The sequence below is a fragment of the Puma concolor genome, chromosome B2, assembly GCF_028749965.1.
Source record: "Puma concolor isolate L17-30 chromosome B2, mPumCon1.1.hap2, whole genome shotgun sequence".
Classification (NCBI taxonomy): domain Eukaryota; kingdom Metazoa; phylum Chordata; class Mammalia; order Carnivora; family Felidae; genus Puma; species Puma concolor.
In genome coordinates, this window is record NC_141671.1 from 99,871,872 (window position 1) to 99,897,276 (window position 25,405).

Consider the following 25,405-nt stretch of genomic DNA (forward strand, 5'->3'; position numbering starts at 1 on the left):
TGTATATCAGATAATAGCATCTTTGATGTAATACTTCATGAGATTTGAAATGTGCCTGCCAATTAATGAGGATTGATTGAGCACTCAGGGTGCTGGCAGCTTTGGGGAAAGTGTGTTAAAAATTAGGTTTGAGGGGCACCTGGGTGGCTCAGTCGGTTAAGCGTCCGACTTCGGCTCAGGTCATGATCTCGCAGTTCGTGAGTTCGAGCCCCGCGTCGGGCTCTGTGCTGACAGCTCAGAGCCTGGAGCCTGCTTCACATTCTGTGTCTCCCTCTCTCTCTGCCCCTTCCCTGCTCATGCTCTGTCTCTGTCTCAAAAATAAATAAACATTAAAAAAAAAAAATTAGATTTGAGCCCTGCCTTAAAGATGCTTAAAGTGTTTGTGATGATCATTAATTTTGGACTTTGTGGTCTGTCTCCATTTTGAAAAAAGATTATGAAAACCCCTTTTAGTCGTGAATGATTCAGAATTATATGGGATGAGCCATCTTTTGTCTAGGGAGGCTTAGAAACGTTATTTTCTTACTGCCAGTGTTATTGAGTTATTCAAAAGTTTTCCTCAATGAAAATAATTACTTTGGTTATATAATTATTATATTTCCTTATTAAAATGCAAAAAAAGTATAAGGAAGAGTGTAAAATTGCCTGAAATGTTTTTACCCTGAGATAATACACCTCCAGCATTTTAGCAAACATTTTCCCATGCATTTTATGTATATATACTTACATATGCATAATTTTATATAATTCTTACGTTTTTATCATGAACCATCTTATTTTTAATAGCTATTCTCACTTATTTTCCCTTATTTTCCATTACCCTCTTCCTTCCTCATTTCTCCTGTTCCAACCAGTTATTGTCCACACTGATGTGCTCAGTACCTTTTAATGCAATCATAGGTTTTCAAAAATGGGATATTCTATGCACTTCTCTGTTCTCATTTAACAATACATTGTAAGAACCCCTTGGAGACTTATTTTACTTTTTTTTAATGACTGCACAATATTCTGTGTTAAGGATGTACCTCAGATTCTGAACTGTTCTCCTTTTGGGATATTCACTCTTTTTAATTTTTATGCAATGGCTTTTAGAATTCTTGTCTGATTAAAAAATCTCTTTCCAGCCCATTTATATACACATATATAAATATATATGTAAATATACTATACTATAATATATGTTGTAATATACAACAAAATACGGGGCGCCTGGGTGGCGCAGTCGGTTAAGCGTCCGACTTCAGCCAGGTCACGATCTCGCGGTCGTGAGTTCGAGCCCCGCGTCGGGCTCTGGGCTGATGGCTCAGAGCCTGGAGCCTGTTTCTGATTCTGTGTCTCCCTCTCTCTCTGCCCCTCCCCCGTTCATGCTCTGTCTCTCTCTGTCCCAAAAATAAATAAACATTGTAATATACAACAAAATAAAATATATGCAAATTTATATGTTTATTTATATTTATATTTATTTATATATTTATATACTTATATATGTTAAAATATATGCTATATAGAAGTAGGATCAGTTGGTATAAAGGAACATTGACCGTTTTTCAAAATATTTATGTATTTATTTTGAGGAGGGGGAGGGGCAGAAAGGAGGGAGAGAGACAATCCCAAGCAGGCTCCAGGCTGTTAGCACAGAGCCTGATGTGGGGCTGGAACTCACAAACTGTGAGATCACGACCTGAGCCAAAATCAGTAGTCGGACACTTAACCGAATGAGCCACCCAGGTGCCCCAAGGAGCACTGAGTATTATTGTAACCTGGATCGCCAGTCCAGAACTAGGACCAGTGTATACCAGTAAGTACAGTGTAATCCCCATGTTCCCCTTCTTTCCCTTCCACCTACACTCAGCATCCTTAGGTTCACTAGGTTAGATGTCTTTTTCCTTTCCTGGCATCCATGCACCCCGCTAGGTGGTGTAACAAGGGGCACTCTAGTAACTTCTTCCTCTCTGCCTGCCACTGCTCACCAGGCACTGTCATTGTCCCCAGATCCCTCCTCTGAGCCTTTCTAGGATCTGGCATAGCCAGGGCTTACATGCCTGAGGTTTCTCCCTGGAGCACAATCCAGCAGGAGAAAGTGCCACCACCTGAGAATGCACTCCTGCGATGGTCACCAGGCCCCATTTGCACCATCTATACAGTGTCACTCGTGTGTGTGTGTGTGTGTGTGTGTGTGTGTGTGTGTTTACAGATCTGGGAAGAAGGAGAACTTCTTCTTCCTGAACTAGACATTCCCTCATATTTAATTAAAAGGAAGAAAAGCTGTTGTGTATCATACAGTTGATAAAATGTAAGCAACATGACTTCATTAGAGGAGCAGATGGAAATCTCTACTCCTGTGAATGTGTAACACTGACTGGCTGTTCACTAGCCGGCCCATGTGCAAATTCAACCAAACAGATCTGGCCATGCACAGAACTGTTTGTTCATACTAGTTTTCAGAACTTGGTAACTCTAGCTCATGAGACATTTTTAAAAAGCAACTTTGTTCAATAGAAAAAATAAGTTGATTACAGTGGCTGTACCAATAAAATGTCTGTAAGCCAGAGAGAACCTGGCAAGACCAAAACAACAAGGGTAGGTAACTGTGACTACAAGGGTAGTCACAGTTGTGACTTCCTCTCTTCTATGACTTTCAACCCGGAGAACCTCAGTAGCTTCAGCACACTTTCTGGGCACCTCCTGTTATAGAACTATACGTTCTAGCATGTGGCCCAAATGCTGGAGTCATTCTGTTTCCCCAAAGCTGCCCTCTTGGGCACCCAGAAGCTGGAGCCTGAAGCTTGTGTAGGATTTGGGAAACTGGTACGAAGGGAATGGGATAGGGTGTGTTTGGGGAATGCCAAGCAGGTAGGCTTGTCCAGAGCCGAGAGGTTCTGTGAGGTTCAGAGGCCACAGCCCTGAGTCTCGAACATCAGGCTATCGAGTGTGGACTTGGAGGAGCCGCTGGAGGTGGGGGGCATGGGGAAGAGGAGGGGAGATCGGAGTGGCAGAAAGACGAACATGCACGAGACAATAAATTGGAAAAGACCAAGAAGCTGACAAGCGATGGGAGGGGACTGTGTCAGTCGCACAGACTGGTTGGAGGGCAGAGCTCTCACACACAGCAGCCCCAGTTAAGAGGCATTGCTGCAGTTATTAGGGTCGGGGCAGATTATAATAGAGCTAAAGGGAAGAGGTCAAGGAGTGGGTGTGGAAGGAAGACTCCTCCACAGCATCTGGGCTAAAGCTGCTTACAGGAAAACACGAAGTTCTGAGATCTTGAAGGTTTTCTTTATGTTGTTTCTCACTTGTATATATATATGGAGAGGGAGAGGGATATATATATATATATGTATATATATGTTTATGTTGTTCACTGTGTGGCTGAAATCAAGAGACATTGATTTCACAGGTGTTGCTCTGTGCCAGGCGTGTTCTGGGTGAGGTAAGGAACACAGTTGCCAGTAGGGGCCTACCGTCTGGAGATACCCCGTGTCCAGATAATAGTATCTGATGCCGCGTTCTTCTACCATGGAAATCATGGTATTTACACACGTTCAATGCTGCATTCAGTTCTTGCCTACCATATACTTAATAGCATTTTGAGAGGGTGACTGTAGCTGCTCAGAGGAACCGAGGCATCGCTGCCTGTGTGCCAAGTACAAGTATTAATACAGAACTGGAGATATGACTTTGTAAAATGGCAGGACTAAAGAAGTTTAAACTGTGTATGTTTACTGAATTCTAGAATGCTAGGATTTCAGGAGAGCCCCCCAAAAGTTGGAAAAAGACAAATATAGGCCAGACAAAAGGCAAGGCCCCCTAAATGCCAGTAGTAAATTGTATCGCCCAAGGAGGTGACAGACAGAAATAGGGATTTGTCAATGTTGGTCTTGAATGAATTATCAGGAGGTGTTAGGTTCATGTCTGACTTCTAAAGCCTAGCATTTGGGAAGGTATAACATGGGAGTGGAGGTAGACTGCTAGAATCACCTCCATCATAAAGTTTGTTGTGGTCTCCATCATACCCCCTTCCTAGGGAATGGGGAAGAGTCTTCTATATATGTCATAATCACAACCAAGCTCTGATTACCCTGGTGTCTTGTCTGTCCTCTTGCGTTTGAGAACATCATGTACACAGCTGCTTTACTGTAGTTGAAGGAATCTCAAGGTATCACATTTATAGTTAGGTAATTTATAGGTATATAATGTAACTATTTTTTAACCTTTTTTTAAAAGTTTATTTATTTAAGCAGGCTCCGTGCTGTCAGCACATAGAGCCAATGTGGGGCTCGGTCTCACAAACCATGAGATCATGACCTGGGCAGAAATCAAGAGTCAGACACTTAACTGATTGAGCCATCCAGGTGTGCCAACACTTTTATAGAATAGCCATCATGGTCATTAATATCCTCATACAGACCAAGCCTATTAGTCTAAGTTACACAAAGAGCAAGCTGAGACAGAAATGAAATATGAATCACATAAATTTTGCTCTTTTCATTTGATACTACCTTGCTGAGGACATAGGTCCCTGATGGGGACAGAGAAAATGGGAATTTAAGAACATGTTAAGAGAAAGGAGCAATTACTTTCATAGCTGTCAGCTAATAATGCTTAGTCTTTCTTTTTTATTTTGCCAAAATAGAAACAAAAATGATGCAAAGAAAGTAAAGAGGTGAGAATATATCCAGTACTCTTAACTCACAGCAAACTGCTTGGAATCTTTAGGATCTTAATGAATTTTAGGTAAAATAGGTAAAGATTAAAATCAAGTGAGCAATAGTAAAAAATACTTTTATCGTAAAGCTAAACAGTCTTAAGCTGTAATAAAAATCTGAAAATTAGGAAATATTCAGAGTAAGAAGGTTGTGTACTACTCAACGGTAAGGGGCAAAGCCAATAAGGGATGAAGAAGTTATGTACAGCGTATCTATATATAGGGTTAAATATGTGCATTCATGTGTTTGTGTAATTATTTTCCAAGTTTAGATAGTGATTATTTTACAAATTATTGTTGATGATAATACTCAGATTTTTAATTTCTTTTTGTATTGATTATTTTCTATACTTCTGTGAATTTTCTTTAATGATTATATTTAACTCTTTCAGTAGCTTTGTTCATTTATTGAATATTTTACATAACTACACTGTACCATATGGAATGTAAAGATGAATAAATCCCATTCTTAGAGACTGATATTAAAAAAAAAAAAAAAAAAAAAAAAAAAAAGTTTATTTATTTATTTTGAGAGAGAGAGAACACAAGCCAGGGAGGGGCAGAGAGAGAGGGAGAGAGAAAATCCCAAGAAGGCTCCACACTGTCAGTGCAGAGCCCGACCAGGGCTGGATCTCACCAACTGTGAGACCATGACCTGAACCGAAACCAAAGGTCAGTTGCTTAATGGACTGAGCCGCCCAGGAGCCCCTATAATGTAACTGTTAAAACCCAGATTGTCTTGAACTAACATTCCTACTTTTTCTTATTCCTTTGTATTTCCAACCTTTCTGCTTTACAGCTTGACCCATTTGAATTTGAGTTTAATCCATAGAGAAATACATTCTTTCCCTGCTTCAGATACAACATTTTTTACTGTTTTGTGACATCCAGATAACATGGTTCGCTTCCTTCCCCTCTTCTCATGTCCGGCTCACTTCTCTGGCCTCGAAGCCTTCAAGTGTCACCCCAGAGGGTCCTTCACACCCTAGTCGCCTCCCTCCTTTGCCCAGTGCATCTCCTGAGTTATCTTCTTCCTTTTTCTCAGAGAAAATTTCTTAGTAATGTTAGTCCTCATGGCCCTCGTCATTCCCTGCTCCATTCCTTCACTTTGGCTTGCGTTTGGGAGAAGGAAAGTGAATTAAACCAACAGAGATGACTCAGACATTTTGAGCCCAGATGGTTCAGGAAATGATACTATCATCATTAGAAATTAGAGAGTTATACAAGGAACTCATTTGGTGAGAGAAGGAAATTAATTACGTAATTAGTCTTAACTGAAAATTTTAAAGTGCCAGCAGAATAGCCAAGTGGGGCTGTCCAGTAAGCGACTACAGTTATGAACGGGTGCTTAGCAGAGAAAGTAAAGCTGAGAAAACAGATTTAGGGCCGTCTGCATGGAGGTGATAGTTGAAGTCAAGAAAGACCAAGGGGAGGGGTGACTGGGTGGCTCAGTCGGTTAAGCGGCCGACTTCGGCTCAGGTCATGATCTCACGGTCCGTGAGTTTGAGCCCCACGTCAGGCTCTGTGCTGACAGCTCAGAGCCCGGAGCCTGTTTCAGATTCTGTGTCTCCCTCTCTCTGACCCTCCCCCGTTCATGCTGTCTCTCTCTGTCTCAAAAATAAATAAACGTTAAAAAAAATAATAATAAAAATAAATAAATAAAAAAGAAAGACCAAGGGGAGAGTATAGAAAGTTAGTAGAGGAGGTCAGAGAACAGATTCTATAAAATGGCCACATTTAAGGAATGGGGGAAGAAAAGAGAAAATGCAGAGGCCCGGAAACTAAGAAAGGACCATGTACAGAAGAGTAGAGATCTTAAAAGCACGGACTGGGTTGGTCAGCTCCAGGAAATGCTGTGGAGAGCACCCACGGGAAGAGGGCACGTGTTCTTCGTGTGGAGAAGTTGGAGTAGGTGGGTGCGATGGAGTCATGCTCCAGTGCTCCGTGCTGTCTTGGAAGCTTGTAGGAGTTCTTTATCCCTGTTTTTTTGTTTTGTTTTTGTTTTTGTTTTTTGTTTTTTTTAATGAAAAGGTGTTTTGATGTAATTGATTTTTTAAAAAAATGTCTAAGCCCCAGAGTAGACTCCCTGCTTTGAGTCATTGGAGTTCACTGCTGTATTCTGTGTGTGGCCCTCCTCCACCCCATCTTCAAAAGCCTGAAGGTCCATTTGGCTTTGTACCCAGCGCTGGGACAGGACTGTCTAGTGAAGAGAGCACATGCCTGAGCTGGCCTTTCGTCTCTGACCCTAGCAGCACTTCTCAGCCTCTGAGCCCCGCTTTCCTCGTGTTTAAAGGACCAGCGTAACGTGTAGTTGAGAAAATTAATGAGCTAATCAAAGCACTAGAATAGGATATGGCACATAGTTGGTACTCAGCAGAAATTTATTAAATAAAATAAAATAAAATCAGAGTTTCCAAAACCTGAAGTTTTAATTGAATAGCAATTTCTTCTGATGAGAAAAAAAAATTAATCACAAGAAATTAAGATGATAGAAGTAGATTTCAAATCTTGGATCTTTTTATGTTCTTCTGTCTTTGACAAGCTCTGTGGAGAACCGTGCTGAATAGAAACTAAAATCTGGAAAGGGGTGCTATGTTGGCAACGTAGGATTCTGGGTACTTCATGGACCCCAAATTCTCAGAGTCAACTATTCTCTGCTTCAAGGATTTAGGGAATTTAAGTGATGCCTTTGACTGAAGGCTGGAGATTCAGTGAAGCGGTGATTTACATTATGTTAGTGATTAACAACTCTACCTGTAAATCTTGCTTGGGGTCCTTTAAATCTCGTGTTAGTTATATTTAGTCATTTTAAGATGTATTTAGGTAGTTAATTATTATGAGTATGCACACTTAACTAGGAAAGTATGTTAACTCCCTTTCTGTGGCTTACCCTGCCTATGGGAAATCTACCTCTCAGACCATAAAATCAGAACCAAGGCAATAACTTCCACCTGATGGAACCTTGTTCTGGTTATTGGAGGAAATAAACTGCATACCTATAAAATGAGAGCAAATATTCCCATGATTATATTTCTTAAATTCTTATAATTTTATTGGAGATTTGATGATTAAGCAGAAATATTTTTAAAGCATCTTTTTTAAAGGTTTTGTTTGAGTAGGAAGAGGCAAATGAGGTCATTTATTTTCTTATTGTTTTAATTGAGGCATATAATTTATGATCCAATGAAATGCTCAGATCTTATATGTTTGATGAGTTTTTTTTATATATGATTTCTTGTCAAATTGGCTTCCATACAACACCCAGTGCTCATCCCAACAAGTGCCCTCCTTAATGCCCATCACCCACTTTCCCCTCTACCCCACCCCCCATCAACCCTTAATTTATTCTCTGTTTTTAAGAGTCTCTTATGGTTTGCCTCCTTCCCTCTCTGTTTATAACTTTTTCCCCTTCCCCTCCCCCAATGTTTGATGAGTCAAAAGGATACAGGGGGGTGGGAGGGAGGGGAGGGTGGGTGATGGGTTTCGAGGAGGGCACCTTTTGGGATGAGCACTGGGTGTTGTATGGAAACCAGTTTGACAATAAACTTCATATATTGAAAAAAAAAAAAAAGCATACAGCCATGTAATCCACACCCCTGTCAAAATTCAGAAGATTTCTATCACCTCAGAAATTTCCTCCCACCGCTTCCCAGTTAATTCCCATTCTCCTACCCACAAAGGGGACCATTTTTCTGATGTCTTTCACCATAGATGAGCTCTGCCTATTCTAGAATTTAACAACAATGGAATATATGGTGTGTGCTTTTTTTGTGTCTGGCTTGTTTTCTTTAACTTTTATTTCGAACCAAATATAGGTTCACAAGATGTTGCAAAAATAGTACAGAGGAGTCCTGTGTACCCCTCACCCAGCTTCTCCCAGTGGTGACATTTTACATAACTATCGTACATTATGAAAACCAGGAAATTGAATTGTATGGTACAGTTAACTAGAGTACTATTTCTGGCTCAATTTGCTTATCAGTATATTGTTTTTGAGATGAAATGAAACTTTTTTTGTCACAATCTTTGGTATTGGCCACTAGGCTTGCTAATTTTGTAATGATGTATTTGTTAGTGGAGAGGGGACCAGCATTTGCTACTTAGGAGGCTTCTTTCCTATAAGGAATACCCAGTATAACTAAAAAAACCTAATCAGCCAACTGGCATGGGGGGGTGGCAGTCATAGCCCTGGCCCTTCCTCTTCACTTCTCCTCCCTTTCTTGGGAAAGACCTATGAATAGGTAACTCTTGCTCACCTCAGATTCTCCAGGGATAGCATATCTAAAGATTTGGGGAGGGGTGCCTGGGTGGCTCAGTCGGTTAAGCATCCGACTTCGGCTCAGGTCATGATCTCATGGCTTGTGAGTTTGAGCCCCGCATCGGGCTCTGCGCTGACAACTCAGAGCCTGGAGCCTGCTTTGGATTCTGTGTCTCCCTCTCTCTGCCCCTCCCTGACTCATATTCTGTCTCTCTGTCTCTCAAAAATAAATAAACATTAAAAAAATAAATAAAACAAGTAAAAAGATTTGAGGAGAGTCAGAGACTCCAGACATGTAATGTAGTGTCTTGGGTTTGAACCTAGAAATAAGAGAAAAACTAAGGCAGATGGGGATGGGGAGAAAGTTATCATCATGGTTGGAACTTATAATTTATAGGTGAGGCAGACATACATTCTCAACCTGAATCCCTGAATTAGACCATCATAAGCTGTATCTGCCTCAGAAGGAGCAGAGGAGAGCATCCTGTGCTCCCTAGTCAGGAAGTAAGGGATGGAGATGGGTCGGGAGTATTATGCTAGAGAGTATCTCTTCACAAGGAAGGAACATCAAGAGTGGGAAGTAAATATTCCTATGCCTACTGTTTCTGGGAAGAAACATTTACTTCTTTAAAAAAAATTTGTTTTTAATGTTTACTTATTTTTGAGAGAAAGACAGAGAAAGAGCTTCAGTGAGGAAGGGGCAGAGAGAGAGGGAGACACAGAATCCAAAGCAGGCTCCAGGCTCTGAGCTGTCAGCACAGAGTCCGACCTGGGGCTCGAACCCACGGGCTGTGAGATCATGACCTGAGCCTAAGTCTGTCACTTAATCAACTGAGCTACCCAGGCACCCCTAAAAAAAAATTTTTTTTTTAATGATGATTTACTTTTGAGACAGAAAGACAGAGTGGGAGTGAGTGAGGGGCAGAGAGAGGGAGACACAGAATCCGAAGCAGGCTCCAGGCACTGAGCTGTCAGCACAGAGCCTGACGAGGGGCTCAAACCCACAAACTGTGAGATCATAACCTGAACCGAAGTCCAGTACTTAACCAACTGAGCCACCCAGGCATCTGACATTTGCTTCTTAATTACTGTCATATCTGCTCAGCCTCATCTCTTCATTGTAGACATATTAGTTCTGGCAATAAAGAAATGTCACTAACTTCAACATGTAATTAGGAAAATTGGTGTTATTACTTGGTAGTTCTTGGTATTACATTATCTTTTTCCGATTCATTTTCCTCATTTTACCATATTGACATACTACATAGTTTATACAACATTCAAAACTTCAAGTATGCTGATACATGTAATAGCTGCAACTAGCAGAATCAGCTACCTCCTCATTTTACCAAAGTAACTGACATAGAGACAGTAAATGGAGAAACAATCACGAACACAGGCGAGTGTTAGTCTCTGAGCAAGGCATTGGGTGTTTGAGGAGGACGGAACCGCTTCCTGCTGAAGTAGGACACCCATGATAGGAATGTGCCAAGTGGGCTCCATAGCCAGGCACCAAGCATTATCAAGGATTTTGAATTATTATCACTTTCATGTGCATATATCTTAACTCCAATAAAACGCTTAGGAATTTGGGTGCTGGTGGTTTCATGTGTAGGTGGCATCATTGATTTCTCTCATCTCAGCCAGAACTATATTAATCATATATGAGACAATATGAAACTTCTTGGGTTACCACAGAGGCTCTGGGTTAGGCATATATTGTGGTCGCAATTGGGCACAAATCCAAAAAATGAGTGTGCTTTTATTAATAGAGGGAGATGGTTTTGCTGAGGTTGGAAAATGGTGTGGCTTTGGCTCTTAAATCATTTTACACTGTCTGTGGTCTCTGGCGGCTGTGTTTATTCTTTCACATCATCAGCGGGAAGTGAACCATTTTGCAGTTGGCAGTTAAGTCGAGATAAAGCTCGAGGGATTTTGGTTATGGATATTCCAGGTGATTGAGAAATAAAATGAATGCTTTTAGAGATAGCCAAAAGGAGAGGGGGAGACAACAAACAAGGAGTCAGAGCTTAGGATGTTCACCTACCTGGTAGCCGGTGGACTTTCTGAGCCTCAGTTTTCTCATCTGAAAAGTGGGGCTCATAATACCTTTCCTGTCTGCCTTAGGGGGCTGGTGTAGGGAGCAAATGAGATCACGTTCACAGGATAGATTTAAAAACCATAAAGTAAGCTGCTCAAATTCTTTCCATGATAGCATTCAATATAGAAAAATAACTAAAACTGAATCCTGATGCCGATTTTGGTAGAGGAAACATAATAATTTTCAAATTAATGGTGCAGTCTTCAGTTGTGTTGTGTTCAAACGGTTTCTTTGAAACCTGGTTTTTTTGAAATAGGGAAAAGTGTTTCTCCAAGGAACAATACCATGATTGATGGTGAAGTTCCAGGGCCAGCCAAAAAGCCTGTTGAACTTCTGCTGCACCGTAATGGGAGTTCTGTGGTGGACTGTGATCTGCAAGCCCTTCTGCTCTGGAGCAGTCCTCAGGGTGGAATGCCTTCTAGGGCAGAGGCTGATTAGTCCCCTGGGGGCTGAGGATTCTGATGGATGAAGGTCCAAAGGGAAGAGAGAAGGCTGTCCTCTCTGGAAATGCACAGTATGTGGAGGCTCAAGTCAACCAAACAGCCCACCCTGCCATGTGCCTCCCTGCCCCTTGCCCCTGCAGGAGAGGCTGCAGGAATGAGGCCCCAGCTGCTGGGCCTATGCTGTCATTCTTTTAATTATTTTTTTTTAATGTTTATTCATTTTTGAGAGAGAGAGACAGAGCGTAAGTAGGGGAAGGGCAGAGAGAGAGGGAGACACAGAATCCAAAGCAGGCTCCAGGCTCTGAGCTGTCAGCACAGAGCCTGATGTGGGGCTCGAACCCATGAACCATGAGATCATGATCTGAGCTGAAGTTGGACGCTGAACCGACTGAGCCACCCAGGTGCCCTGTGCTGTCATTCTTAAATCCTGTGATGTAAATCAGGAAGGCCTCATATTTTAAGACAATGATTTCTTGTGTTTGCTGAAGTATTTCATAGTTAATAGTTAAGAACATAATTTGAAATTGGTAATTAAGTGCCTATAATGAAAAAGTGCCTATTTGAAAAAAATAGGTGCTTTTGAATTCTAATTTTACTGTGCTAAAATGCTGTTTATAAATTATAAAAGCTTCATGAATCATCTCATCACTTCTCCATGTAATCTTTCCCTTTAAAATGTGTCTCCCATGGGGCACCTGGGTGGCTCAGTTGGTTAGGCGTCCAGCTTCGGCTCAGGTCATGATCTCACAGTCTGTGAGTTCGAGCCCCATGTTGGGCTCTGTGCTGACAGCTGAGAGCCTGGAGCCTGCTTCGGATTCTGTGTCTCCCCCTCTCTCTGCCCCTCCCCCGCTCATGCTCTGTCTCTCTCTGTCTCAAAAATAAGTAAACATTTTTAAAAAATTAAAAAAATAAAATAAAATGCATCTCCCAGTGTTGACTACACAGTGAGAACGTTCAGTGCTAGATAGGACAGCTTTGCCAAAGCCATCAGGCGTTTTCTTGGAGATTCTGATGGAGGGTGAGGCCCAGTACCTCTTATGAACAAGAAATTTGGGGAAACTGGAGAGAAGAAGCTGCCTCAGAAAAAATGAGCACCATAAAGTTGTAGAGTGTAGCTCTGTCATTTTTCAGGAGTAAATTAGTAACGGGAATCACACCAGAATGTTTCTTTCTTGATATATACCAAAAATGTGGGCGATGCCTCAGACATCATCTAACCACTACTAATAAGCAAGGATGACTAAATTCTTATTAATCATCTTGGGAGATGATCAGTTCTATATTCTTCTCCTTTTTCTTCTTCCCACTGCTTGCCTCACTGCCCCCTTGCAGTTGCACTGTTAGGAGACAGGAAAAAAAGAATCGAAACTCATGTTCTTTGGTTTGCTATTTCTTTGTGAGATGACACCTGGGAACCGCTCCTTTAGAAGCTCAACAGGCATCTATGTAACCATGTCACTTGCGCTTCTTTTTTGTGTCCCAAAATAAAACAGAAAAGTACATAACTAGGGTTAGGAACAATATAAATTACAATGGAAAGTTAAGAGATGGATACACTTCCACGAGCATAAAGCTTGGATTTTGGTGAACTCCTGTTTTAGGGACAGGCCCATTGGGTGGGCTTTCCAGGGGGGGATGGAAAACTCATTAGTGATTTCTGCAAATATATCTCTGTTAAAAGTTGGAGCAAGGCTGAGAGTTAAGTGGGTTGACTAGAAATTTGCCTTCACTGTCACGGCAGTATTTAACTAGACTCTCCTCCCACTGATCTTTTACATTTTTCCCAGAAACAGCCCCTTGTCTGTGCTCGGTGGTCAGCCCCACCCCCACCCAGCAGTGAGATTGGTGGCTCCCTGCCAGCCTCTCAAAATGGGGGGCCTGCATTGCTTCCTCCCCCTGGTGACCTCCTCCTGATCTGCAGTCCTCAGGGCTTTGAGCTCTGGTTTACCACCAGGCCTCTGTTAATCCCCTGCACTTTTTTGCCAGAGTCTTCTTAAAGGGGAAGGTCCTCCTTTTCTGCTCCCTTGTCCCTTCAGCTCCTTGTCCTCCTTTTCTTCTTTCTCCTCCTCATCTCCTTTTTATCCCCTTCTTCTGTGCTTCATCCTGCCAGCTTTTTGTGGGCTTTTTATTTACTATCTTCATAGTAGAAAGAAGAATAAGAAACCATTTGTATACAAAGGAGCTCACAGTGGGAGAGAGGGTGCATGAAACCGTGGCTTTGCTTCTGTGCTGGGCATGGTACAGGCATGAACAGGATGGTCTGTTAGCCTAGAGGAGATCGTGACCAGGTGCCGAAAAGTCTGCACAGAAAAGTTTGCCACAGCAAAGTAACTCTGAGCTGGTCCAGGGGATGGGCAGGCTGGAGAAGAAGTGGGAAAGGGATTGAAGAGGCCATTCTGGACTTGTCAAAGGATGTGAGTGTGGTGCAGCATTTGAAAAGAGGAAGGGGGACAAGAGGTGAGCTTGGAGGCGTGAACTACACTGTGAAGAGTGAGCACCCTTAAGATATGCATTGTGCCTGATAGGCCAGCAGAAGTCAGAGGAGGCCTTTGAACAGGGAAGGTTAGAGTTTGAGATGCTTCCTGTGGCCACAGGGAGTCATGTGGAGAGATGAACAAGGCAGGGGAGAGGCTGGAAAGAGCCTGTTGAGAGGTCTGTAGAGTTTGGGAAGGAGGTGACACAGGCTTAAATGGAACCAGCAATCCCGGTGATGGAAAGAAGAGGAAGAACAGGTGACCCTTAGGTGTGAAGGGGGAAGAGTTTAGCGCCTAGAAAGGAGCTGCTATAATCAATAAGATGGAATAGAGAATGCACAGAGAACTGGGCCCCCTCCAGGAAGTCCATTTTTCTTTCATCCGTTATTTTTTATTCCTCTGCTCCTTTAAAATCACCTTAAAATCTACTTCAGAGATATTGTCTGATTAATTCATGACTTTCTGATATCCTAACCTTTCTATTTATCCCAGTCTTTCCTTTATAGGTATTCACCCATTCAGTCATTCCATTCACAAATGTTTATTGAGGACCCACTGTGTGCCAGGCACTGGCTTTGGGCATAGGGGCACAATGATGAAAAGACCGTGCATAGGCCCTCACTAAAGCTTCGAGTATAGAGAAGTGGACAGACAATAAAACATAATACTAAATAACCTAACATTAAACAGCTTGTGGGGGGGTGTAAGGTAGGAGATGAAGTTTGAGGGGTTGGTGAGAGTCAGATCATACAGGGCCTTGTAGACCATGGTCTGAAGATGGAATCTTATCCCAGGAGAAGTGGACAAAAAGCTAGTAGGGCTTGTGGTGACAGCAGAAAGACATGGTTCTGGGATGTCACTGAGGTTGGGGCTTGAACAACCAGGTTGACGGTAGTGGCATAGATTGAGGTGTTACTGTGTATTTTTCAAGTATGTGGCTCATGTTGCACTTAAGTTATTCTACCAGCATCACAGCTGACACACCTGGCAATACTTGGTGTCACATCTCACTCAGCTCTGCACACTCCCCACAATGTGACACGTGCAGTACATGGAGAGGCCATGTCACATGTAAACGTGTGCCTCCACTCTTGACTCGGGCCATTGAATCAAAGCTGCGTTTGGGAGTAGAAGAACCTTGAGCTGTTTTAACTTTTTCTCATGAGGTAAGAAAAATGGTCGAGAGAGGGAAAAACTGAGGCCGAAACAAGAAAATAAAAGCTCCTAAGAAAACTGTTCCTTTTGCTGACAGCAGAGGCTGGATGTGGGGAACAAGAGGATGGCAGTAGATCGAGGTGCCCAATCCGTGAAGCCTTAGGGACCAGGGAAGAGGACATGTTTCTGTGCATGATGATTAGAATGCGTGTTCCCTGGCGTCTGATGGCCTGGCTTCAGGTCAGGATTCACATGGGCATCTGAGCTCTTTGGACTCTGAGTTGGGAAAGCTTGTGAGTCATTCCTCGGGTTGATGTAAACAGCGGTGCTTGAGTGAGTGCCTGGGCTGTCTCTGGAGAAGGAGAACAGATAGAGCCAGGGTCTGATGATGAGAATTTTCCATTTTATGGTGGTGATGGCCTGGAAAGCCTAGAATGATTTATTAGCCTTCACACAAGACCATTCCTTAGCTTAGGAGACCATATTGTATAGATCCACGGTGAAGTGGAATGCTCAAGTGGTTTGTTTTCCCCTCCAATGTTTTGGACGCTGAAGCTTTCAGGGAATACTTTACTGAATTGCTGTGTAATTGAATTGACTTCAAAAGGCTTGAACACATTTACTTGAAGCATTATTTTTATTTTCTCTGATTTCAAGGTAGTTATATTTTAACAAAATCTTTTTGTTGCTGTTGTTACAAAGGAAAACTAATCAAGGATATGTACCTTAATAATTGTTTTTAAAGTTTATTTATGACTATAATGAAGCCTTATATTTACATAATGCTTTACAATGCACAAAAACATTGTCCCATGTTTCCATTTTATACACACAACCACCCCAAGAGGTGAGCAGGGATTGGAACCCCTTTTCACAGATGAAAGGATGGGGAAGTTGTGCAATGAGTGGGTGCCTCAGTCACATAACTAGAAAGAGATTTGGGACTTGAGTCTCTACCATTTGATAAGGACAGGTATCTCTCTTCTGTATTTTGGGTGTGAAGTCCCACAAAAAATGTGGGAATGGGACACACGATATTTGAACTCCTGTTTGGTGATGGGCATTGGTAATGCCCTTCACACATCTTGTCTCATTGAATCCTCACAACTCTAGGGCAATTATCACCATCCCCACTTTACTGATGAGAAAAATGTTCCCCAGAAGGTTCACAAACTAACCAAAGCTAGTGAGTGGTGGGGCTGGGATTTGACCATGAATCCAAATCCTGAGCTGACTCTTCTTAACCAAGAGCCTGTCTGTACTGTTCCATGAGGAAAGATCACACTGCATCAAAATCCTAGAGGAGAACACAGGCAGCAACTTCTTTGATCTTGGTCACAGCATCTTCTTACTAGACACATCACCAAAATCAAGGGAAAAGGAAAGCAAACATTATTGGGACCTCGTTAAGATACAAAGCTTCTGCACAGTGAAAGAAACAATCAACAAAACTAAAAGGCAGCCTAAGGAATAGGAGGAGATGTTTGCAAACAACATATCTGATAATGGGTTCATATCCACAATCTATAAAAAAGTATCAAAGTCAACACCCAAAAGACAAACAACCCAGTTAAGAAATGAGCAGAAGCCCTGAATAGACACTTTTCAAAGAAGACATCCAGATGGCTAACAGACACATAAAAAGATGCTCAAGATCACTCATAATCAGGGAAATACAAATCAAAACCTTGATGAGATACCACCTCACACCTGTCAGAATGGCTAAAATTAACACAAGAAACAATAGGTATTGGCGAGGATGTGGAGAACGGGGAACCCTCTTGCCCTACCGGTGGGAATGCAAACTGGAGCAGCCACTCTGGAAAACATTATGGAACTTCCTCAAAAAACTAAAAATAGAACTACTCTATGACCCAGCATTTGTACTATTAGGTATTTACCTAAAGAATACAAAAATACAGATTTGAAGGGGTACATGCACCCCAGTGTTTACAGCAGCATTTTCAACCGTAGCCAAACTGTGGAGAGAGCCCAAATGTTCATTGACTGATGAACGGATAAAGAAGATGTGGCATATATATACAATGGAATATTAGCCATAAAAAAGAATGAAATCTTGCCATTTGCAATGACGTGGATAGAGCTAGAATGTATTATGCTAAGCAAAATAAGTTAATGAGAGAAAGACAAATGCCACATGATTTTACTCATGTGTGAAATTTAAGAAACAAAACAGGTAAACATATGGGAAGGGGGGGAGAGAAGAAGGGGAAACCACAAGAGACTCTTAATGATAGAGAACAAACTGAGGGTTGATGGAGGATTGTGGGAGATGGGCTAGATGGGTGATGGGTATTAAGGAGGGCACTTGTTATGATGAGCACTGGGTGTTGTATGTAAGTGAAAAAGCACTGAATTCTACTTCTGAAACCAATATTGCACTGTATATTAACTAACTAAAATTTAAATTGAAAAGGAGAGATTTAAAAAAAAACGTATTAGGTAACAGCAGCATTAATTTTACTAAACTTTACTAAATTGGATTTACTAAATTATTCTCTTCTTCACTTTTAGACAAAGATAGCTCTCCTAAACATTTTTTATAAAATAAGACAAATATGCAAGAAATAAATACTTGTCTCTTGGAAGAGAATGAAACTAACAGTCTTAAATATCCTTTGGTCACAGCAATATTTGATGCTACTCTTAAGACTATGGACTGAGGGGCACCTGGGTGGTTCAGTCAGTTGAGAGTCCGACTTTGCCTCAGGTCATGATCTCGCAGTCTGTGAGTTCAAGCCCCGCGTCGGGCTCTGTGCTGACAGCTCAGAGCCTGGAGTCTGATTTGGATTCTGTGTCTCCCTCTCTCTCTGCCCCTTCCCCACTCATGCTCTGTCTCTGTCTCAGAAATAAATAAACATTAAAAAAAAAAAAAGACTATGGACTGAGAGGTTTCTTTTTTTAATATTTTTCAAAAAGTTTATTTGTTTTGAGGGAGAGTGTGCATGCACGTGTGTGCGTGTGAGTGAGGGAGGGGCAGAGAGAGAGAGACAAAGAATCCCAAGCAGGCTCCCCACTGCTAGTGGGGTCCGATACGGGACTCAAAATCACACCGTGGGATCATGACCTGAGTGGGAATCAGACGTTTAACCAACTGAACCACCCAGATGCCCCTGGAAATGAGATTTCTAATCTGTGGAACTGATGTCGCATGTCTCAGTGTGAAGTGAAAGTCTTATTATGGACAGCTAACAAACCTGGATGATGATCTATTTAACCCTAGGGTTTTGGTATAATAATTGCTTATTAACATGAATTTCTCATTCTTCACCTTTGAACCAAAGTAGGCTCTCTTTGTATCCATTTTTTTTTTTTCATGCTACTTGTCCTTAGGCCCATGTTCTCTAGTAGGAGATGCTTAAAAGGGGCTTGGTTTTGCTACTGATTTAATGAAGCTTGTAGGATGAATCGTGTTGTACTGATTAGTATTGCTGTATTTTCCAATTAAAAACAAAATGGCGCAAATGTGCTTTTATCCCAGATGACTGCTACACTGAGAAACTTGGTTGATTCACCACCAGCAAGAAGTAAGTTGCTAAGCATCAGTGCCCTCCCCCAGCTCTGCACGGTGATGGGACAGTACATGGCTGACAAGGATGTCTGCACCAATATTGCCAGAATATTCAGGTAGGTGGACTAGGAAAACAAAGCAGCCTTACACAAATGCTAAGGCTTAAATTTGGGGGGGGGGTATCTTTAATATTCGCGTGTGTGTGGCTGGCAAGGAATCCTATTTTGCTTCTGCACCTAAAAAAAAAAAAAAAAGTAAATCTAATGGCCTAAGTTCAAAAAAAATGATTTAAACTGATGACTCCATTTCATATGGTTTTCTAATGCGATTCTAAATTCATCCATTGTAAGTCACCTTAGTTCTTTGGTGAGTCAGGAGTTATCCTAGGGTTTTTACACAAACAAAAATTCCTCTTAGCTTATTGGAGATAAATAGCTATATCACAAAACATGGTAAACTTTCTAGCACACTTGGAAACGGTACTTAAGGGTTTTAACTCAAAAAGGGGAATGTTGCTTACAAAGTCTCATCTGACCTGATTTGTAAGAGAAGGTTATTTTATTTCAGTTGTTTGACTGAACTTTGGCTCACACATTCACTAATCATGTTCACACTTCACTCCAGGAGTGATGACCATCTGAATCCAGGTTGCTTTAAAGCAAGATGTTTAATTTCAGAACAGTCTTTAAATTATTATATTTCCTCCCTCACTGCTCCTTGAGCCAATGTTTTAACATAATTATCCTTCTCAAGAGACCTGGGCATTTCTTGAACTTCACTGTAATTGTTTAGCAAAATAGAAAATTTCCCGAACACTGAATTGGTAATTGACCACAGTATGAGGATGAGTCCAGATTTGATTTTCAGCACTGTGCTTTCCTGCCTGGATACTTAATTTGGGGTACTTATCACTCTCATTTTGAAGCACTGTAAAATCATAAGTTTTGTGTTTATACATGGTGGCATGTAGGGATCCAATTTTCATTTTTTTTCCACATGGATAGTCGGTTGTCCCAGCACTTTTTATTGAACATGGCATTTTGTTTTTGCACTGATTCTAAATGCCTAGTTAGTTAAACACAAGCAAGCTTCCTTATACTTGTAGGTCTGTTTCTAGGCACTTTGTTTGGTCCGTCCTCAGACCAGTACCACACAGTTTCCAGTGTTAATAGATTTAAGTCTTGCTATAAGGTAAGATGAGTCCTTTGCCTCTTTTCTCCTTTAACGTCCAAATTCTTCCCTCTTTCTCATGAATTGGAGAATCAGCTAAGGTCTGGGATAGGAACTTTAGCATTTTTCATAGAACAGCACTGAGTATATAGAGCAATTGGGATGCAAGAGTGGAGAATTGACACCTTTATGCTACTGAGTCTTCCACCAATAAACATTTATGATGTCTTCTTTTATATTTTTCTATAAAATTTTATTTTTTTCTCCAAAAAGATTTTGCACATCTTTTGTCAGATTTATTTCTTCATGGCTTTTGCTGCAATTATGAATGCAATCTCTAAACATATTTTTGAGGGGACTAAGAGGTACAAACTTCTACTTATAAAATAAGTCATGGGGAAGAAAATACAGCATAGGGAATACAGTCAGTAATATTGTAATAACTTTGTATGGTGACAGATGGTGACTACACTTATCATGGTGAATATGTTATAATGTATGGAATTGTCAAATCACTGTGTTGGAGACCCAAAACTAATGTAATAGCACATGCTGACTATAAAATATGTATATAAAATATTTCCTAATAGGCTGTTGCTGGTGTACATAAATAGTATTTAATATTTGCTTATTAATTTTAATCCAGGAATCTTAATGAAATTTACATCTAAGCATTAGTCTATAGATTGTCTTGGATTTTGTATGCAATTTGTCTGCAAATAAGAATAGTTTCGGGTTTTTTTCCCCATCATTACAACTCTTCCCTGCTGTCCCCACCTCTTTCTAATTGTATCACTCAGGATGTCCCATACAAAGTTGTAAGAGTGTTGGACCTGCTGCCTTTCTCCTGCAGAGAAATATTTGAAAGAAAATATTTGAAAGAAATACTTTTGTGGTTTTACCAGTTAAAAATAATATTTACTGCAGGTGTTTGTAGATACCCTTCAGAAGGTTAAGGAAGAATTTTCTTGCACTAATAGGTGTTAGATTTTCTTGAATGCTTACCTAGTATCTATTTTGATTATGTAGATTTTCTTTTCTAAATTCATTAATATAGTAGATTACAGATTAATAGGTTGTCTGATGTTAAGCTGCTATACATTGCTAGGTTGAATTGACTAATATCTTGTTTAGGATTTTTCATCTATGCGTTAGATGAAACTTGTACTTTTCCTTTTGTATTGTCCATGTTTGGTTTTAGTGGCAAATTTATATCAGCCTCATAAAATGAGTTGGGAAGTGTTCCCACTTTTTCTCTATTATCGAAGAATTCCTGAAAATTAAACTTATCTGTTTCTTGAAAAGTTTGTAGGACTTGCTTGGAAAGTTATTTTATCCTGGTGTGTGTGTAAGATTTGTGTCTATCATTGACCACAGATTCACTTTCTTTAGTGGCTATATATCCAGCCATATTTCCTCTTGGGTTAGTTTCAAAAAGTTATATTTTTATAGGAATCTATAAAAATCTATAGCACTACTAGGAATTTACCCAAGGGATACCGGAGTGCTGATGCATCGGGCACATGTACCCCAATGTTTATAGCAGCACTTTGAACAATAGCCAAATTATGGAAAGAGCCTAAATATTCATCAACTGATGAATGGATAAAGAAGATGTGGTTTATATATACAATGGAATATTGGCAGTGAGAAAGAATGAAATCCTGCCATTTTGCAGCAACATGGTTGGAACTGGAGGGTATTATGCTAAGTGAAATAAGTTAGGCAGAGAAAGATAGATATCATATGTTTTCACTCATGTGTGGGTCTTGAGAAACTTAACAGAAGATCATGGGGGAAGGGAAGGGGAAAAAAATAGTTACAAACAGAGAGAGAGGGAGGCAAACCATAAGAGACTCTTAAATACAGAGAACAAATTGAAGGTTGATGGGGATGGGGGAGAGGGGAAAGTGGGTGATGGGCTTTGAGGAGGGCATTTGTTGGCATGAGCACTGGGTGTTGTATGAAAGCCAATTTCACAATAAACTATATTTAAAAAAAAGTAAAGTAACCCTATGTGTATTTGAGCTTTCTGGAAACCAAAACAAAACAAAACAAAACAAAAAAACCAAAGTTTATTTTTATTTTCCCATTTGGCATTTCTGCAGCAAACTTACTTCTTACCATGACTGCTGTGCAGCCTTGGCCAACTGTTCCAGATGTTATGCCTTGTTTTTGAAAGTGATAAACAAATACCAGAAGAAACAGGTCAGTTCTTCATGTATTTAATTCTTCAGTTTGTCTTTGCGTTGGGGTATTTGTATAAGCCCATGTTAAATGACCTTATGTTTTGAACGTACAGGTTTCTATCAGACGCTTCCATTTGATGTGTAATGGGCAGCCCCAGGAGTCAGAGTTATCTGTAGGAGTTGAGGAGAGACTAGTTGGAGGGAGAAATGGCTACCATGGGATGTTGATGCGGTAGGATCCCTGGTTTAGGGAAGAGGTTGGGTGCACAGTGTTGTTGCTGCCAGTGATCCCTAGACACTTAGACGAGAGTCATCCTGGGGTGGGATGGGGGTTATTTGCAGGCCCAGTCCCAGGCTTGCTGAGTGGGTCGGAAGGGGCCTGGCCATCCACACTTGACTGAGAACCACGGGGACTTCTGATGCAAAGCACAGTTTGGGATCCCCTGCACGGGTATACTCTAAAGATTCTTCTAGACTGGAAATTCTCTAATTCTTTGACACTTTAGTATTTAGAAGATGAATCATTCCAAACAAAGGTAAATATTAGAAAGAAAACAGAGGCACCTGGGTGACTTAGTTGTTGAGCGTCTGGTTCTTGATTTCAGTGCAGGTCATGATCTCACAATTCGTCAGATCAAACTCTGCATCAGGCTCTGGGCTAGCAGCCCAGAGCCTGCTTGGAATTCTCTCCCTTCTCCCTGCCCCTCCCCTGCTTACTCTCTCACTCTGGCTCTCAAAATAAATAAATGAACATTTAAAAACATTTTAGAAAGAAAATAATTTGGTTTTAATGAATTGGGTAACAGTATATAGAGCTATTTAAAAAAGGGAAGATGTCACAAATGACTCCACCTTAATATAATCATAATAGTACAGACATTAAGTTTTATTATGAGTCTTTGAATATTCATTAAGTGCAGTTTATTCAGATTTATAAATGATTACAGTTACATCAACTGTTTAGTGACATATTTTATACATGAACACAATATATATTTCAAATATGGTAAACTTTCAGAATCGCACACTAAGTTTCATCAGCTTTAAACCAAATAATTTATATGTATACTAAGAACATTTTAATATAAAGCTTTTGTGTTTGTTTATATTGGCCATCTCAAAACCACCTCAAAATATAACCCATGTTTCCACAAATAGCGCTGAATTTATTTTTACCCAGCCAAGTACTTCTGCTGAGAATAACTAAGTTTGTCAGATTTTATGCTATTATTAGCTAATTTATTAAAATGTTACTAGTCTCTTTTTGGTTATACAGATGACAGAGAAGTATCTATGCTCATATTACACTATTACTACATTTTAAAGATGGTAAAACCTTGCTTAAAGTGTTAGTAATTTTTATTTGGCTTTTAAACACTGATTTACAAATGCGTACTTGAGTTTCTGTTTCTGAGAATTTGGGTTACAAATGCTTTCACCTACATATTTTGTATTTTTTCTAAATTACATACTTTGAAAGATTTCAAGGTATAAGAATTTGCTACGTCAGGTGAAGAATGATTTGATTAATCTACCTGAAAGATTCTCCATTGCTGTTAAGTGTCCATTAAGCATTTGTCTAGATCTTGGCATAATGTATTATCATAACTGTAATCTTAGGGCAAGTGAATTAATCTGGTGAAAAGCTTAGGCACTCCTATTCCTGGTTTTCTTTTTAAGTAAAAGAATAAAATGGCAGAAATATATTTTACATTAAAAGAATTCTTTTAGATCTTATACTTTAAAAGTTTAGTTATGGATTTTGTTTGTAAATGTGCTTTTATGATTTTCATTGTAATTTTATCTTACCATCATTATTCTTTTTTGCTTTGGTGTTTTGATTTTGGATGATTTAGATAACTATAACCAGAGAAGGCATCTTTGCTTGCACTAGAATTTTCAAATGAGGGTTAAAGAATGCATTTTGGTTTAACAACTTGAATTCAAGTTATGTCATAACCTGTAAATTTTTAAAAAGGAAGAATACACATCAGTTCAGTACTGATAAATAGTCCTATTGTTTTGTAGCATTACTAGTAAATAACCGTTTGTTTTTCTGATTATAGCTTGGATGATGGCCGTGTTTAATAAACAGACAAAAATCCTGGTATCTTGCCAATATAAGACATTTGAGATGTCAACACAGCTAAGGGTATGCTTTTGCTGGTGTAAGGGACTATATATCTTAAAGTTTAATCTGCATAAAATTTTACTGTGGCTCTTAGCAAACTACTTTTCACCTTGTACCAAAAGTTCTCATAAAGCAAAATTGGTGTTTCAAAGCCATCTTTTTTCTCTATTGATCTATATGACAATTTTGTGTTCCTATTAAAATTATTTTGGTTAGAAGAAGAATGAAGAGCACCTTGCAAACTATGTACAGTTCATATTGTTTCCAGAACCATCAAGGAAATGCATAATTTATTAAATTATTTTAATCATTGCAGTGAAGATCATATTAAAATATATTACATATTTCCTTGCTTTCTTAGAAGACACTAAGAATAATTTAATCTCTTCTTGATGCCAAAGGTCAATATTACAAACATTAATTATTGCTCTAGAGGCTATTTGTCCCATAGTGCGAGCATGAGTCTGTTGATGAGATTCTTTTTTTTTTTTTTGAGAGGGATACAGAGGGTGAGTGGGGGAGGGGCAGACAGAGAGAGAGAGAGAGAGAGAGAGAGAGAGAGGCACAGACTCCGAAGTAGGTTCTAGGCTCTGAGCTGTCAGCACCGAGCCCCACGCAGGGCTCACAAACTGTGAGATCGTGACCTGAGCCCAAGTCGGACACTCAACCGACTGAGCCACCCAGGCATCCCTGATGAGATTCTTTAAATGTTTTTGTCCTTTCTGTAGATTTCTCTCTCTTCCCTTTCTATTGATTGTTAACTCTGTCCTTGGTAGTCTTTACTTGTCTTTACTTTCCTTTTGCAATTATTTGCTTGCAATTAGTAGGGGAACCTCATAATAAAACTTGTTAAAAGTATCAGCTAAAAGGGGCACCTGGGTGGCTCATCGGTTAAGCGTCAGACTTTGGCTCAGGTCATGATCTCACAGTTCATGGGTTCAAGCCCTGCGCTGGGCTCTGTGTTGACAGCTCAGAGCCTGGACGCTGCTTTGGATTCTGTGTCCCCCTCTCTCTGCCCCTCCCCACTCACACTCTGTCTCTCACTCTCAAAAATAAATAAAACATTAAGTCTGTTTTTATGTATTTTTGAGAAAGAGAGTGAGCATGAGTGGTGGAGGGGCAGAGAGAGAGAGGGGACAGAGGATCCCAAGCAGGCTCTGAGCTGACATCAGCAAGCCTGGTACAGGGCTGTAACTCATGAACCTTGAGATCATGACCTGAGCCAAAGTCAGACGTTCAAGTGACCA

At 40.4% G+C, this 25,405-nt stretch overlaps 1 protein-coding gene across 3 annotated transcripts in view; it reads left to right on the forward strand.

Moving 5' to 3' along the window:
• The window catches only part of ARMC2 (armadillo repeat containing 2), a 108,482-nt gene that overhangs the window by 56,553 nt on the left and 26,524 nt on the right, over window positions 1-25,405 (forward strand). For all 3 annotated transcript variants that reach the window (XM_025925620.2, XM_086707546.1, XM_086707545.1), the window contains 2 exons: window positions 18,639-18,784; window positions 21,947-22,046. In XM_025925620.2, the coding sequence (XP_025781405.2) occupies window positions 18,639-18,784; window positions 21,947-22,046 (246 nt within the window). The remainder of the gene's footprint in view (window positions 1-18,638; window positions 18,785-21,946; window positions 22,047-25,405) is intronic.